Source organism: Cryptomeria japonica, chromosome 7 (genome assembly GCF_030272615.1).
Source record: "Cryptomeria japonica chromosome 7, Sugi_1.0, whole genome shotgun sequence".
Taxonomy (NCBI): Eukaryota; Viridiplantae; Streptophyta; class Pinopsida; order Cupressales; family Cupressaceae; genus Cryptomeria; species Cryptomeria japonica.
The window spans coordinates 409,028,067-409,045,568 of NC_081411.1; the positions used below are offsets into that span (position 1 = coordinate 409,028,067).

The 17,502-nt window shown below is 35.2% G+C and overlaps 1 protein-coding gene across 1 annotated transcript; it reads left to right on the forward strand.

The window, feature by feature from the left end:
- The first annotated feature begins 384 nt into the window (after positions 1-384).
- LOC131041480 (DEAD-box ATP-dependent RNA helicase 20) lies at positions 385-16,629 on the forward strand. Its single transcript, XM_057974596.2, has 10 exons — positions 385-845; positions 2,938-3,377; positions 3,767-3,946; positions 4,085-4,246; positions 4,338-4,492; positions 14,357-14,449; positions 14,618-14,703; positions 14,799-15,025; positions 15,790-16,026; positions 16,135-16,629. Exons 1-10 carry the CDS (start codon positions 790-792, stop codon positions 16,251-16,253), a joined length of 1,755 nt encoding a protein of 584 aa, XP_057830579.1. The 5' UTR covers positions 385-789; the 3' UTR covers positions 16,254-16,629.
- Positions 16,630-17,502: the final 873 nt, after the last annotated feature.

A 17,502-nucleotide genomic window follows, 5' to 3' on the forward strand; every position in this document is an offset into this window, starting at 1 on the left:
GGCAAAGTAACGAGTTAATAAATAGTTGTGAATGAATGATATATGCCAACATAGAAACATAAAGTCTATTCATAGAGATAATCGCAACTAGATATATATTCTATTTTATATAATTTTCAAATAAACACAACTATATACATACTTTTTTGTTATAAAGATTTTGAAAATTCTCAAATAAACTCATTAGATATTTTTTCATATGTTTTATATTTTTTAAAATTATAAATTAATTTTATAAATAAATAAATAATGCAAAGACAAAAGTCCCTATTAAGAATTGAATGAGAGATTAACCACCTTCCCCTCTTTCCTTTCCCCAACCTAAAAAAGAAAAGAGGGACAAAAAAAAAAAAAACCCCTTATGGGGACGGCTCAACTAGTAAGCATGCCCCTCCCCTTACAAGCCCGGTCACCTTTAAGTCCAAGTATCAGTCGGTGCAGGCCAACCGTAGAACATCAACCACAGATATTTCTTTTAAGTTTTTTAATCGAAGAGAAGGCTGAGGGAAGAAGGAAAGAAAGATTTGAAGGTTAAATACAGTTTCTCATCTCTCTTCCTTTCCCCTTGCTTACCCAGGGAATAAATATAACAGTTGGAGAGGGTTTCGTTCCTGTTTTTGGAGGGCGACAAGTGCCTCAGCTGTTATAAACCCTCGAGACACTTAGGGTATGTTATAACCTGTATTCACATACAATCCTTCTATTGTAATCATCAGATTTCGAAAGTATAGAACTCTTTTGCGAATCTCTGAATAGGAAGAGTAGCGATCGATACAGAGATCGGCGAGGATGAACCGCTTCGACAACAGATATGGTGACCCCAATTCTTACCGCGAGCGTAAGAGGTAAACCAGATCAAACCCACGTTTTTCTTTTCTTCTTTTCAATGATTGAAAGTTTAGATGATGAAATATTGTTAGGACTTCCAGTATGTAATATGTGAAAGATGTCAGTTTTATTGGGTCGGAAACGAATGAATTTGTGGCTTCTTTTCGTAACCTTTGGATTTATGTTAGGTTCTTTACAATGTTTTGATTTGGTTAACCCTTCTTGATGGTGGAGAGTATGGTTTAAAATGCCACTATCCAGGGTTATTTCTTATTGAACTTCACCTGGTTCATGAACCCTACCTAGTCTGTTGTAGAGGTGCTATGCCAGCAGGATGATTGCTCTGTTTTAGACAGTTTGGAGGTTAAGTACCAATATCTTTACCAGCCGACCTCATCTTATTCGTGTACATTTGGTTCGTCCCATTTGTGGTTTTATTTAAGGTCTGCAGCTTCTAAACAAAGAAGTTGGTGATGATTGTTAAAGGTCTCCCTGTGTTAAGATGCATGTCTAATCTAGGGTTTCGGGTTTCTCTTCTTTGAGAACACCAATGCTTTTATTATTTGAGCTTATCTTTTTACGAATGTGCCATATATCGCATTCAATACTTGTGGTGGATTTATTTAAGGCGTGTAGCTTCTGAACAATGAAATTGGTGATGAGTAGTAAAGAAGAATGAGACTGGTGACGAGTATTAGAGGTGTCTACTTTGCTAATATGAACGTCTAATTTAGGGCCCCTTTTCAAAAGTCCCAATGCTTTTACTGCTTGATGTCATCTTGTTCAGGCATGTATCATGCGTCATATCTGGTTTATATCTGAGGTGGATTTTAAGACCCCAGCTTTTAAACAAAGTCGAAGGTCTTTCTCTTGCTAAGCCCATGTTAATGTCTTGACATGCTTTTATACCATTTTAAAAAGAAATCAGAGCTTTGTCAATGGCAATAGTGCATTGTCTCTGTCTGTAAGGGTTTTGTTTTTCTATTTGCACCATTTTTGTTTTTCATTCCTCTTGGACGGGCACAAGAACATCATGTTGTGTGGTATTGTTGATTTGTGGTTTTATACAACTGCTGGCAGCTGAGTTAGAATCAATGAATGCGATTCTTGCATCAGTGTTTTAAGATTCGTGGACTCACCACGGACTCGCGAGTCCATGGGAGTCATGAGTCGACTCGCCATGGACTCACGAGGCGAGTCCTAGCGAGTCCATCTGAAAGACTCGCGAGTCTTCTGCAAGGACTCGTGTGAGTCTTTTGCACGGACTCGCGAGTTTTTCAGATGGACTCACGAGATCCAGTAAAAACGTCATGCAAGCTTTAAAAGTGAGCTTTTTTTATTTTTTTGCCCTCATTTGACATTCTTGCTTTGGTTATGACAGGTTTGTTCTAGCTACCACTTACAGCTCAAGGCCTGAAAATTGAGATATATTAGGAGAAATACAAAGAGGAAGATGTAGCCTTCTCTTTAGTTTGTTCATTATTGTTTTTCACATTTGGAGTTGGACATATCATTATATGTAATTTTGTAAACATTTATAAACTTATGTTGCTATTATACATTTTAGAGTTGAAACTATGAGTATGAATGATGACATTTCAAATATTGCATGTTTGTAGATCATATGACATGTGTAATGTTTCAATTATGGCTCTTATGTTCTCTAAATGCATTAATTTCTTTATGTTTTTTTTGTAGAACTACGGTTTTTTTTTTTGCCGAGTCTTTCGCAAGTCTGAGTCTGAGTCCGAGTCCAAATTTTTGGATTGCTGAGTCCGTGTCGAGTCCGAGTTTTAAAACTTTGTCTTGCATTAACTGAGAGGAACTAAAATAATTTTTTTTACTATTATTTGTGGCGTTACGGTTGCTTGATAATACATTCTTTCTCTTCAATGCGTACTGGATGTTGCAATAATGCTATGATTACTTCCAAGTACAATGTTACACATGTACTGATAAGACTCGTTTTGAAAATGTTTGTACTTTATGCCCAGAATTGTTTGCAAGGATGTCTGGTGAGATGTATGATATGATGTGCAGGGAAGATGTTCGCAAGTCTTGAATTTACATATTAAACATGCTACTAATTGATTTACTTGTTTATTGCAGTGATTTTATGGGTGGCTTTGGTGGAGGTAGTGCCAGTGGTGGAAGGAGCGGTGGTTTTGGACGTGGAGGTTATGGGGGTGGCGAGGCAGGTTATGGAGGTGGAAGAGGAGGGGGTGGAAGAGGTGCATATAATGGTTTTAGTTCCGGAGGTCGAGGCTATGAGGGGGGCCGTGGTGGTGGCAGGGGGTTTTCTGGGGGACGAGGTGGTAGGGGAAGTAGAGATTCTGAAAGGTCGAGGGGGGAGTTAGATTCTGTTAATCTCCCAAAAGAAGATTTTGATAACTTGATTCCTTTTGAGAAAAATTTCTATGTAGAACGGCCGTCTGTAGCAGCACTAACAGATCAAGAAGTAAGTGCCTATCGCAGAAGACGCGATATAACTGTGGAAGGCCGTGAAATTCCTAAGCCCCTTATGTATTTTCAAGAAGCAAGCTTTCCAGGTACTTACTTTTTCTCTAATATGGGAGTCACTTCAATGAATCTTCTCTTGCTACATTAGTTTAGCCTTTTTAGCTAGCTTACAAACTTCTTTGGAGAACTTTAGAAGGATTACATGATAATGTTGTATTTGTATGTATTTTGTTTACATCGGCGCTAGAGTAGTTGTTTAATGTTAAGTAAATAAGTGTAGTCTTCCACACTTTGGCATTTTTTTAGATGATATTAATCATGCAGTAATGTTTTTGTACTTTCTTATTTTTGTACTTATTTATTTTTATTGGCACTTTGTTTTTCTGTGCTCTTGAATTCATTAGTTTCTGTTTAATACAATGTTATACTTGGAAAATGTGGTGTTTCTAATCTGGGAAATGATTTTGTTTGTTTTCAGAGTATGTTCTCAAAGAGATTGAGAGGGCGGGATTCAACGAGCCAACTGCTATACAATCTCAGGGATGGCCGATGGCTCTGAAGGGTAGAGATTTGGTTGGTATAGCTGAAACTGGTTCTGGCAAAACACTTGCCTATCTTTTGCCAGGAATAGTTCATGTCAATGCGCAGCCCTATTTAGGTGAAATCTTGTTTTGAATTTGGTGTACACGGTTTTTGTTTTTTTGTATGACTAATTCTTCTATGGTTCACCCCTGTTTTTTTGTGTATGGAGTTTCTTGATTTGAATAACATGGAAATCTTGTCTTTTATGAGGCAGCTCCCGGTGATGGTCCGATTGTCTTGGTGTTAGCACCTACTCGGGAACTTGCTGTTCAGATCCAGCAAGAAGCTATCAAATTTGGAACATCCTCAAAGATCAAAAGCACGTGCGTATACGGAGGGGCTCCAAAAGGTCCTCAAATACGTGATCTTCAAAGAGGTGTGTTTTCCACCGTCCCTCAACAACGATGATTAAAGTTGAGTTTTTTTTTTTTTTTGGTATTTCATTCCGGTTGGTAATGTGTGTTTAGGGGTTGAGATTGTAATTGCCACACCTGGCCGACTTATTGATATGTTGGAAGCACGGCACACAAACCTGCGGAGGGTGACATATCTTGTATTAGATGAAGCTGATCGCATGCTAGACATGGGTTTTGAACCGCAGATAAGAAAAATTGTATCTCAAGTATGTAAATTATCTCGAGTATTAATCCTGTTTCTGTTAAGGGCTTCTAGAAAATAATGATGATGATTCTGAAATGAATTATTTGGTTAATGCTAGGGACTTAAATTCAGTTGAAATTTTCTAGTTGCTTATATGATTAGGCTAAAATAAATATAAATAAACCTTTCCAACCTGTCAATTTAGTGCTTGGGAACTGAAGAAGCAAAATTGTTATGTTTATATCCTGTTTATGCTAAGGGCTTTTAGAACATGATGATGATGATTTTGAAATGAATTATTTGGTTAATGCCAGGGACAATTCAGTTGAAATTTTCTAGTTACCTATATGATTAGGCTAAAATAAACATAAACAGACCTTTCCAATCTGTCAATTTAGTGCTTGGTATCTGAAGCAAAAGTGTTATGTTTATAGTTTTGGTTTTGATTGTAAAATTTGGTTTGTGGAACTGTTTTTTTGGGATTGAGTTCGTTTTGAGTTTTGCCTGTATAAAAAATGTTTTAAAAAACATATATCTATAAAAAATGTTTTAAAAAACATATATCTGTATAAAATAAAAAAAATTGTATATAAAAGTTACTGGTCTTGGTACTGGTTCAGGTTGGGGGTTCAGCTCATGGTTTCAATCAAATGGGTTCGTTTTGAGTTTGTCCATACAAAAGTATTTGCAGCAGTATCATCTCATAAAAATTAAAAATATTACAATGTCAATTTGTCAAACTTGAATGTCATGAACATTAAACTTAAAATAATGTCAAAATTTTCAACAATCAGTCATCACTGATCAAACATCAATGTCATATAGATTTTCAAAAATATCATTATCAAAATCCATATGAGATGATTTAGGTACTGCTAAATTACATTAGCATTGGCACTAGCACTTTCATGCTAGCTAACTAACTTGTCTTAAACATCAAGTGTAGCAAGGTGTTGTGTACCCTTTCTTTTAGCTCCTTTGTTTGTATGAAAAGAGATGTAAATTGGAATGCACATACATTAAGTCTTTTGTCTTTTTGAATGTTGATTACGCTTTATAAATGGATAGAGGAGTATATGCTTCAATTCCTCTTAGATGAAGATGAACTGGCAACCTATTAAGACAAAATTAGAGTTAAGAGATAAAATTTTAAAATTTAAATTATAAATGAAATTTTTGAGATAGAATTTTAATTTTTAATATAACTTAAAAGATCTATTTTATAAAACTTGCACTAAATTATGATTGCAAGAGGCAAGTGGTTGTCTGTGTGAATGATTGATCATGGAAGTGCCACCAATTGTGAGCATCAACTTTAAACTTGTTACGAAGAGCATCAATACTAGTCATTGGAGCATACAAAATCAATTAATTCAATCTTAATTTCATCTTTCATGTAAAAATCAATTAAGAGTACGAAGTGTTGACTTGTACGCTTGGTTAACTTCAATATATTTATATGTAGCAATCCTTGTCAACATAGAGAGGATCTCAATGCTATAATATTTGGGAAAAAACAAGATGCAGTGGGGTGGTCATTTTGTTCTATTGCTCTTCAATAATTTTGTGTACTTATTTAAGGAAAGGTTTTTTAGGATTTTGCCTTTTCAATCATTAGTTCAATGCAATTGTAACTATGCATTGCCCAAACAAGGCCTATCCATGTCAGTATAATAGATCATGCTTCATATAGCCTTGGTGAAATTTAGGAGATATTCAACATGATTCCACCAAATGTTATTTAGGATCACCCACTTAATATTTGTCGCCCTTACAGTGTTAGATTGCCTCACATGGATCGATTTTGACTGATGACCATTTTAGTGAACGCCTCTCCAACTTTTACAAATCTTAAAGATAGTTGTGTTGGAGGCAAAACAAGTCTTAAAAAGCACTAAAAATAATACTAAAATATAATAATTTTTTTAATTGTGAAAATTATTATTTATCAATTTTTTGTTGTTCCACTTACCTTTAGTTGATCCGATTTTGAGAAACTTATGACATATGAGGGTTGGTGACGAACATTTGGAACTCTCTGACGTGAATATAACCTATTTGATTCAATTCTTTTGCTGCCCTTACAATGTTAGATTGCCTCACATGGATCAATTTTAATTGATGACCATTTTAGTGAGTGCCTCTCCAACTTTCACAAATCTTAAGATACAGTTGTGTTGGAGGCAAAACAATTCTAAAAAAATTTACAAAAAATAAAAATAAAATATAATTGTTCTTTTTTTTTTGAAAATTATTATTTATCAATTTTTTAATTGTTCCACTTGCCTTCAGTTGATCCAATTTTGAGAAACATACGGCATATGAGGTTTGGTTACGAACATTTGGATCTCTTTGACTTCAATATAACCTATTTGATTTAATTCCTTTGTAGCATAAGGTTGAGGAAGTGGACAATACAAGACGTCCAAAAGATGAGTGGACAATGCTTTTCAACCAATAAATCAACTACATTACAATATTTGACACCTATTTGATCCAAACAATTTTGGTGCCAATTCTTTTGTAGCTTAAGGTTTTGGGAGTGGACAACCTAAGGTGTTCAAAAGATTTGTGAACATGGCTTAAAAAACCAATTGCTTTATCTTTTTTGACATTGTTTATTATGACTTGAACAATGTTTCGAGGCCCCACTTCCTAAATCATGATCATGAGAATGCTAGCAACAAATGGAACATCTTTCACCTCCCCTTTACAATCCATTGCTTTAAAAAATATTGCCTCTTTAGAGGATGTTGCAAAAATATTGATCGATGACCAATTTCTTACATCATTCCATTTATTGGAAATGATAAACATCCTTGTGGTCATGAAGCCCATAAGGAAATGATAAACATCCTCTTGGTCATGAATCCCCTTATGGGCTTCAGCGACTACTCTACAAACTTCTCTTTTTCCAATAAGGTACTGCAAACTTTCCCAAAACTCAGGTCCTTCAACCTCTTGATTTCTTTTCACTATTTGTTGCCAATATTGTGAGTGAACATTGGAAGCTTATACATCTAGCTATTTCTTGAGATTCGTTTTGAAATACCAAATGGTTCCTTTTACCTCTTATGTGTAAATTTTTTAGGTTTTTCTTAAAACATGGCGAAAAAAAAAATTAAAAAAAAAATGAATGAAGGGTGATTTAATTTGTAGTTTGTTGCTTGATTTGCTCTTTTTTTTCTGTGTATTAATGCATGTTATGGTTCACTCTTATATATGCATGTTATGGTTCACTCTTATATAATCTATACGTGTTTTTTTTCTTGGGTAAGCTTTGATGCCTAATCTAGGGATGTGGCATGGCACAAATGTGCTTTCATCTGATTGTATGAGTTGAATGCAAATCCATATATAAGTGGTCATGTTATGGTTCACTATTATAGAATCTATACATGATTTTTTTCTTGGGCAAGCTTTGATGCCGAATCTACGGTTGTGGCACAAATGGGCTTTCATCCGATTGTATGAGCTTGAATACCTAACACCACACCCCTTGCAAATCCATATATAACCTTGACCACTTGAAATTGTTGTACCATATTGACATATTTTCAAGGAGGAGAATTGTTGGGGTTGTAGGCGTTGTACCATATGAACATATCCTGACTGTATGGGATTGTAGGTGTTGTAATTGGTGGCCATGGAATTGTACCATATGAACATACTTTGATTGTATGGGGTTGTAGGTGTTGGAATTGTTGGCCATGGAAGTACCATTAATTGTGAGCATCTTTCATGAACTTTATGTAAAAAGTACGAAGAATTAAATTACTTTGGTTAATGGAGTATATAATAATAAGTACAACTGATCTTAAAAAGTATTAAGAGTTTTAAAACTTTGGTTAGTGGAATATAAAAAACATTAAATCCACTCATGACTCCATCTTGTAGATCAAAATTTAAGGAAGATTAATGAAATTTTGGTTTGTACCTTTCTGCAAATTCAAAATCTCTATATGAGACAATCCTCATTGGCACAAAAAAGAATTTCAATACTTCTCCTCATTTTGGACTCATTGCGTATGTAATAAGATTTAGTAGGGCTGACAATGCATTCTTCTTTTGTTCGAAGAAAGTTTTTTCAGGATTTTGCTCTTCCTTATTAATGATAGTCTTTATTTTCTATCATCCTTCCTTATTAATGATGGTTTTAATTTTCTTAATAAGTTGATGCTATCATATATCTCTTCCAGGTAAGGTTTGTCCATATTGGTATAACAAATCATACTCAAAACATGCTCATGAAATTAACGGATCATTTGCTTGTTTCTTTGTTGTGTTAGTTTTACTTTCAGATTAACATTCTTGATAAGTTGATGCTATCATATATCTCTTCCAGGTAAGGTTTGTCCATATTGGTATAAGAAATCATACTCAAAACATGCTCATGAAATTAACGGATCATTTGCTTGTTTCTTTGCTGTGTTAGTTTTACTTTCATATTAACAGAAAAACTCAGAAAATAGATTTAGTAACTAGAATTAGATTATTTTAATTATGGATTTCAATTTAGTAAATGACGAAAGCAAACAAAAAGAGACAAGACAGCATTACCCTGGGAAAACCTCTTAGGAGGAAAAGCTCAGCAAGAAGAGATCTTCAGATCTGATTATGAATTATACACAATATTCTGATTACAGCACTTATCTCTTTAAAAGGTCTGAAATGGCCACACTTACGGCTGATGTAGTTGACTGATCAGTATCAGGTCTGCACCTCAGATCTGCACTTTTGACTTCACCAACCAGTGACTTGGTCTGCACTTTTGGATGCCTGATCCTTGACAGCAGTTCGCACCTTTCACTGAAGATAATAACACTTAAAGTTTACACCTTGACAGCAGATGTAATTCGCATTCAAGCACAGCAGATAACTGACTAATTTTCGCTTCAACTTGAGAGCTAATTCGCATGATTGTAGAATGATATAATGTTTGAATGAGATCAAGTAGTTGTTTATTTATATGAGGCACGAGGACCTATTTGAGGTCGGCTTGGTGCAGATTCTTTTATTTATTTTATTACTTTTGTTTATAGGGTCGGCCCTATTAGAGGGAACACGTTTCCCTTTTGAGTGGCGTGTGTCTTTTAGTTATAAGGTTGGCCCTATTAGAGGGAACATGTTTCCCCTTTAGTGTGGCGTGTGAGAAGGGAGAGAAAGGGCCCAGCCCTTGGTGGATTCCAATGTTACCTTAAGGCAATTGGAATCCGCATTCTACCTAGTTACAATCAACATGTTGCTCTTTTAATGTTTGAGGAGATGTTTAACTTTTAAATGATTCCACCAAGAGTCATTTAGATTTATTTGCTTCTTTCTTTGTTGCTCTCTTAATGTTCCACTTGTTTCTATATGGACCACTGCTCTCTTAATGTTTGACTTGTTTTTATATGGTCCACTGCTCTCTTATTGTTTGACTTGTTTCTATATGATGGACCAAGTTTGGCTAATCATGATGCGAAGTAGTGCCTCTCGAACCTTCTAATCCAAATAATCAAAATGAAATTGAAACATAAAATATTACATTTCACCACATAGCTGTAGGAGCTCCAATTGAGAAGATGATCTAAATATGTCTCGCGATATTTGCAGCTTCGATATTTGCAGCTTTCAATCTCTACATATTTTTTTTTTTTGATACGATCAATTTTGTTGTCAATCTTTTGTAACACATGGTTGAGGGAATGGAGAACATAAGATGTTTAAAAGATATGTGAAGAATGCTCTTCAACCATCGAAGAGATAGTTTTACAATGTTTTGTTTGTTATGACTTGAACAATATTATAAGGTCTCACTTTCTCGATTGTTGTAGTGAGGGTGTTAACAATAAATTAGCCATGCTTCACCCCCTCTTCACAATCTACGGGGACATTGCATTGACATCGATCGGAAGCTGATTTTTAGTATTGCAATAAATTTTACAAACTATACATTTAAAACTAATTCATATTTTAAGCATAGTGATAAATTTCTAGGAAAATGAAGGAAAATAAAATAAGACAACTTGTTTGTAAAACAAAAATGCAGGAAAAAGAAATAACTTATTTTTTTTCAAAAAGCTTCTATGATCATCTTGAACGCTAATAGATTTTTGCACATATATAAGAATAGCAATGCAACCGTTTCGAAATATTTAATAATCAATCTTTGCACAATGATAAACAAGAATGAATGTTGAGCAAATAGAGTGGTGTTTGTATTTATTCTTGTTTGTATTTTACGATGTTTCAAAGTTAGGAAGTCGTTATAATGTCTCAATGTTAAAGGTGAGAAATTATTAAAGAAAAATATAAAAAATATCTGTCAAAAAACAGGTGGGTTCGTTTTGGTTTTGCCTGATCTTATACAGGTTAACCTGTGTTTGCCCAGGACAAACGCAGTGTTCTGTTGGCTCCCTGGTGGAATCCGTTGACGTACCGAACCGAACCGAACTACGGATCCGGTTGGAAGTGGACCACAATGTTTTTATATGCCCCAGCGAACTGGCAACATAGAGCAAAACTAACATCTGCTGATGGAAATCTTGTAATTCCGCAGTGCGTTTGTTTTGGGATTTGTCTCTGAAACTAGTGTTGCATGAGCAATGCTGTGTTAGCTCCCTAGAGTATATATCGTATCTGAAAATTTAAATTTGTTTGCACCGGAGAAAGTTTCAAACTTCACCGCTTTAGTGCACACGGTTGGCCTTTGTTGATTTCAACACTTTCAGATTAACTAAAACTCAGAAAATCAGAATTTGTTTACTGATTAGATTAATTAGATTAGAGATTTATAGTTTTCAGATTTAAGCATAGTAAAGAAAGAGAATGAAATAAAGACAAGACACAGTTACCCTGAGAATTACCCTAGGAAAACCTCTTAGGAGGAAAAACCCAGCCAAAAAAGATCCACAGATCTGATTATGGATTATGGTTATGTAATCGTTACAACACTTATCTCAAGAACTTGTAGGGGCAGATGTTGCTGTCACCGAAAGAATGACAGATTAGTTTGCTGTCACATGTGTGTTGGTTGCTGCTGTTTTGCTGCTCCTTTAACCCAGATTGCAGACCTTCAAGGAATTCGCTCTATCTTCACCAAGTTCACCAAGTTCGCTGACTTCTAATGATGGATTGCACACCTCAACTAGCAGATCTAAATTGCTGATGTAGCAGAGGTAATTGCTGTAGGTCCAGATGTAGTCTTTCTCCCTGAAGTTCGCATTATCCAGTCATATGTATTTCGCATGAAATGAAAACTGAATGGGTGAGTTGTGATGTGGGTTTTATGCTTATTTATATGTGGAGCAAACCCCTTTAACATGTCGGCTTGCCAAATAAATTAATTCATTTAATTTGTTTAATGCGAAATGTTTGGGATAGGGTTGGCCCTATCATGATGGCGTGTTTGGCTTTAATGTAGCGTGGAGATGGCGTGAGGTATAGGGCCCAACCCTTATGCATTGGAGAAGGGGCTGGCCCCCTTAGGCGGATTCCAATGTTGCCCAAGGCAATTGAAATCCGCCACCCTAATTACAAACAACAGCCTTTGCTGTCTCAATTTACTTTTCAATTTTAGACTATTTTCTTTTTGCTTCCTAAATCTTTGGTTGTTGTATGTGGTTGTTGTATGGGCTGCCTTTAACATATTACTGGGTGCGGGCTATGCATGTCGTGCTTGAATGTTCTCTGAAATTGTACCTTTGTCATACTTTTAATATATTCCATTGCCAGTGGATCAACAATCCATTACTTGAAAACTATTAATTTTAATGAGAAAGTTTTATCGTATTACCTTTAGACATTGTCAACGATGCGTTTGCTCAATTTAATTGTCAAGGTACTTTGAATATCATCTGATCAGGCCTTCTCTTTAGATGGCTTGCTAGATGAGGCATACCAATACCATGTCAGTTTGTAATTCCAAAGCTGTCTTTGTTTTATGCATCCCGTAGCCTGTAGTTTTTAATTTACTTGAACTTGAATAGCTTAATTCTGATTCTTTAGACTTCAAATAGTACTTCGATTCTGGTGTTGATACCTAGTTTGTTGTAGTGTTTTATATGTTTTAAAAATAAGTTTATGTATACCTTTATGCTGTTTATACCATAGAAGCAATAGTCTGCAAAAAAAAAATGGTGATTATATATGATTAATCCTGGAGCCAGTCGATTTATTCTCCCAAAAAATTTCGATTAATGAAAAATTATTGATCAATTGTTGACCCAATTTTCGATAATTTTTTGCATTTAAATCACATTAAAATGATGTTGAAATTTTCAAAAAATGGCAATTTTTTTTTTGAAAAAAATCATTATAAAAACTTGCAAAACCCTAGAGAAACTCATGAAATTACTGAATTGTTTAGAAATAAGGTTGATCCAAGACGAAATCAAAGTCAATGTGGAATCAATGTTGAAAAAGTTTGTTATTTTGTCTATTTTTGGGGGGGTCATCATTCCCCATGCTTCACTTATTCAAACCCACGCTTCACTTGTTCAACCCACTAGCTCAACGAACCAAAAAAGATAGAGCCCACGAACTCAATGGCCCAGCAGGGGTTTGAACCTTGGGGGCTGCCTCACCAATGTTTTGTTTCTACCACAACACTAAACATCCAAAGACATAATATATATAGATATATGATTTTTAATTTATTATTGATATAGTTAATTTTTGCTCAAACAAAGACATACAATTCATTATGTGAGCAATATATCCAAAGTGCTCCACTAAATAAATCTGAATGACAGCAAACAAGCTTACATAGTTGTAATAAAAGCGTCTCTAGCACACGATCATTAAAATTTGTCTTTACCTAAAATAGTAGTTGCAATCTAGGTATTGCCAAAACCAGTGGCTTGCTAATCTTTTACTTCAGCTAAACAAATGTCTTTTGTTGAATTCTACCCCATGTAAAAGGCTTACCAATTGCCATCAGGAAATATAAAGCATTGCAACTGTGGAATATGATTTGATAAGCCTTCTCAAATATTGAACTACCCCTAGAAAACTCCTTTTCCTTAATCACAATGAAAGTCTTGGATCACTTCAAGATAGCTTCCACTTTTACTAAATTCCTAACAATAGCTGGATCTCTGTCTCATAAATTTTGATCTCAGCTACTTCTTAGACTTACTAATCTTTGATCTCAGACTTAGACAACTATTAGACAACTATTGGTATATTTGGTGACTTGTTGTAATCAGCAATATGAATAAACTCTATTTTATTCACTCTCTATATCTCTATGCTATGGAAATGCTGCCCTTAAGTTCTAAAAAAAATAGTGTCTATTTTTCTACAATATTTTTCGATTTTTTAAAATTGAAGTTTTAACTTATTTTTTCAAATAATCTTATACTTTTGGTTTGCCGATTTTTTCCCCAAACAATTTTTGTTGCTATGATATAAAGCATTGCAATTGTGGAATATGATTCGTTAAGCTTTCTAAAATATTGAATTAACCCTACAAAACTGATCTGATAAGCTTTCTAAAATATCGAATTAACCCTACAAAACTCCTTGCCTCAATCACAATAAAATTCTTTAATATTTGTTCTCAGACTTAAAGACAACTATTCGGTGTATTTGGTGAGTGCCCTCTTAAAACGTCAAATGTAATCAGCAATATGAATATAAACAACAAAAAATAATTTTCTACAATTCATGAGTAAACTATATTTTATTTGTTCTTTATATCTCTATGCTATAGAAATGCTTTTTAAGTTTTTTTTTTTTTTTTTACATTTTTTATGTTTTTTTTTTAAATCTGATTTTTTCAAAAAAAAAAATCATATGCTTTTGGTTTGCACATTTTTCGTAAACGATTTTTTGCTACTATGGACTTTATACATTGAAACATGTAATCCTGAGAAACATCTTGGCTTGAAAATTTTTGCAGATCCGTCCAGATAGGCAGACACTGCTGTGGAGCGCTACTTGGCCAAGGGAAGTCGAACAACTAGCAAGGCAATTTTTACATAATCCATACAAGGTGATTCTTGCATGATTCTTATTAAGTGTTATTTTCATTTCATATTTGTCATTTTCAGGGATGAAGCTCAATGTGTCTATAGGAATTAGTGATCTGAGCTATATTTCCTAGCTATGTGACGTTTCATTAGGTGATTTATATATACATCTGTGGCACACTTTCATGTAGGTAATCATCGGTTCACCAGATTTGAAGGCTAATCATTCAATAGGCCAGATTGTGGAGGTTGTTTCTGAGTATGAGAAATATCCAAGGTATGCTTTGTTTCCAACTTACGATTTACTGAGGGTTTACTCTTGTGATTTTAAATGCTTCGTTAATAATGATTAAATGACACATGTTACAACAGATTGATCAAGCTTCTTGAGGAGATAATGGATGGAAGCCGGATTCTGATTTTTATGGAAACCAAGAAGGGATGTGATCAGGTTACTAAACAGCTTCGCATGGATGGCTGGCCAGCATTGTCCATCCATGGTGATAAAAGTCAGGCTGAAAGAGACTGGGTCTTAGCAGAGTTTAAAGCTGGGAAAAGTCCTATTATGACTGCTACTGATGTGGCTGCACGTGGTTTGGGTAGGAAGAACTAATTTTAGCCACTATTTAGTATCAAGTCTTTTTTCTCCTACATGAACATACCATGCCTGTGTCAATTTTGGAGGTTATGCCTCTTTCCTTGTATCTGTTCTCGAATGGCTAGTATTTGACATAGCTTTAGATGCCAATCTTCTTTCTCGAGCTCCAGGAGCTGTCATTTGAGGTATAAATTGGCATCACAAGCAACAGATTCTATGGGAACAGCCATTATTTTGTTTGAAACTATGGTTTCATCAATTGGGGAGTCGGCGGGCTGTGGGCCAGTGTTCCGAAGGATGGATTGTGGCTTGGCGGTGGTTTGATATGATTCCTGTTGGTGGTGGGGAACTGCACTGCCGCCGCCATTGCTGTGGTCCACATGGAGCTGGCATCATATGCAGCCCGATTGACTCCTGTCGCACTGGGCCCTTATCCCTGTAAGGTGGGCACATTCTGCCATAAATGGCCCTCAATGCGTGAACATTTAGCAAGCCTTTTCTTGAACTGTGTTATAGGAAGCATGTCATTTGGTGTAAAAGCTTTTTATTTTTATGGAATTGTCCCTTATAATCTGTAATGCTTATTGCTGTCAAGCGGGGATCAGGGCAGTTTCATTCTCTAGTTTGTTCTTCATGTATGATGATTTTAGGAGCCCATAGTTTTATCTGTGTATGATAGTGTTGTTGGAATTTCTTGGATATTCAAGCTAGTATATAGATGTGATAGGAAGATCCTTAACTTTGCTGACCTGGTGTTTCTTGCAGATGTGAAGGATATAAAATGTGTCATTAATTATGATTTTCCTGGTTCTTTGGAGGATTATGTACATCGTATTGGTCGTACTGGAAGAGCTGGGGCCACGGGCACAGCTTACTCTTTCTTCACTGCTGCAAACGCAAGATTTGCCAGGGAACTGATTAGTATTCTTCGAGAAGCTGGGCAGCCTGTTAATGGTCAACTTGCTGCCATGGCCCGCGGAGGTGGAGGGAATGGTAGTGGAGGTATAAAGTTAAACTTATTATTCCAACTTTTTTATTGCATCGCATAAGATCATATGCTGTTTGATGAAAATCTTATTGGACATGACTTGCATGTATTTGTGATGGAAGGTTATGGAGGAGGATATCGTGGCCGTGGTCGTGGCCGTGGCCGTGGTGGTTATGGAAATCGTAGTGTCATTTCTGGTTCAAACACTATTCCTCTTGGTGGATCTGGGAGACAATGGTAGATATAACAACAATGGTGGCTACCCTAGGAGGCTGGAAATTTAAATGTTGTGTATCATAATACAATTTATATTCTTTTCCCACTAAAGCGAGACGGGACAATAGATTAGAATTTTCTTTTAGATGTTCATGTTTGCATCATTACGCTTTTACCAGAGAATTTCTGACTACCTTTTCTCAGCCTTTCCATTAATTTTATATATATATGAACTGGCTGTTGATATGACAACAAGCTTGATGAAACACGTATACTAGGTCAATAGCTTTTTCCATGTAAGAAAGCGGAACAAAACCATTTACAACTGATCATTTCTAATTCTCTGCTGTGCTACCATAAATTGCTATTTTGAAATACTGATAAGGGTTCATTTTATGTTATTTTTTTCTAAATGGAGATTACTGAAGGCAAGCGTCTGTGGTCTAAAACCGTGTGAAATGCCTAATTTACTCATTTTATAGCCGTTTCATATTGTGATTAGCAATGTGTGTATCGTTGCATTTGGTGTTAAACATGAAATGCTTTGGCTTTTTACTTGGGTATAGGGATCTTACAAAAATATTAGCATTATAAAGATAATGCTTTTGAATCCCAGGATTTCTTGTTCTATGACTGTCAAAACATGCATAACCAGAAGAGAATATTTGTACTGGTTTGTAGAATACTATTGGCCTGTAGCTGTGTTGTCGGCAGATGAATTTACAAACAAACTCTGAACATTTCTAGAATATATCTAAGCATAGCTTTGATGGTTGGGGGTAAGGGCACATTGTAAGCCTTCATTCCCTTGTGGAATACCATAATTGGAGAAAAAAGCACCAGTCATAATCTTATATGGTTATTGTTTCAATGTTCATGAAATCTATTATTTCGATTCAAATTTCTTTGTTATTCAACTATTTGATATGCTCCACATTTCTTTTAAGTACTGCAATAGTTGAGTTGTGAGTTAAACATTAATTGTTTTAATTTTCACTTACCTATTATTGACCTACAGTATAGGTAAAATTGACTGGGCAGCATCCATTGGCAATAGAATAATTAAATGAAAAACTTCAATTTGTCGTATTAAACAACTCAAAACGAAGTGAATTTTGTACTCTACTTTGAAGGGTTTGTTACTCCTTTTGGAACTTGGAGCAAACCAAAATTTTGATTGTTAAAAATTAGCATTTGCGTTTGATAAAGTTATTTCAAGTGGAAGGTCTGTGTTTTCGTACAGAAGTTATGTTGGACCATTATGTATCGTCGAT

Coding starts and splice junctions, on each gene's coding strand:
- LOC131041480 (XM_057974596.2), top strand. CDS start 790: ATGAACCGCTTCGACAACAGATATGGTGACCCCAATTCTTACCGCGAG. Junction 14,450..14,617: donor TTTTACATAATCCATACAAG/GTGATTCTTGCA, acceptor ACTTTCATGTAG/GTAATCATCGGTTCACCAGA. Junction 15,026..15,789: donor TGTGGCTGCACGTGGTTTGG/GTAGGAAGAACT, acceptor TGTTTCTTGCAG/ATGTGAAGGATATAAAATGT.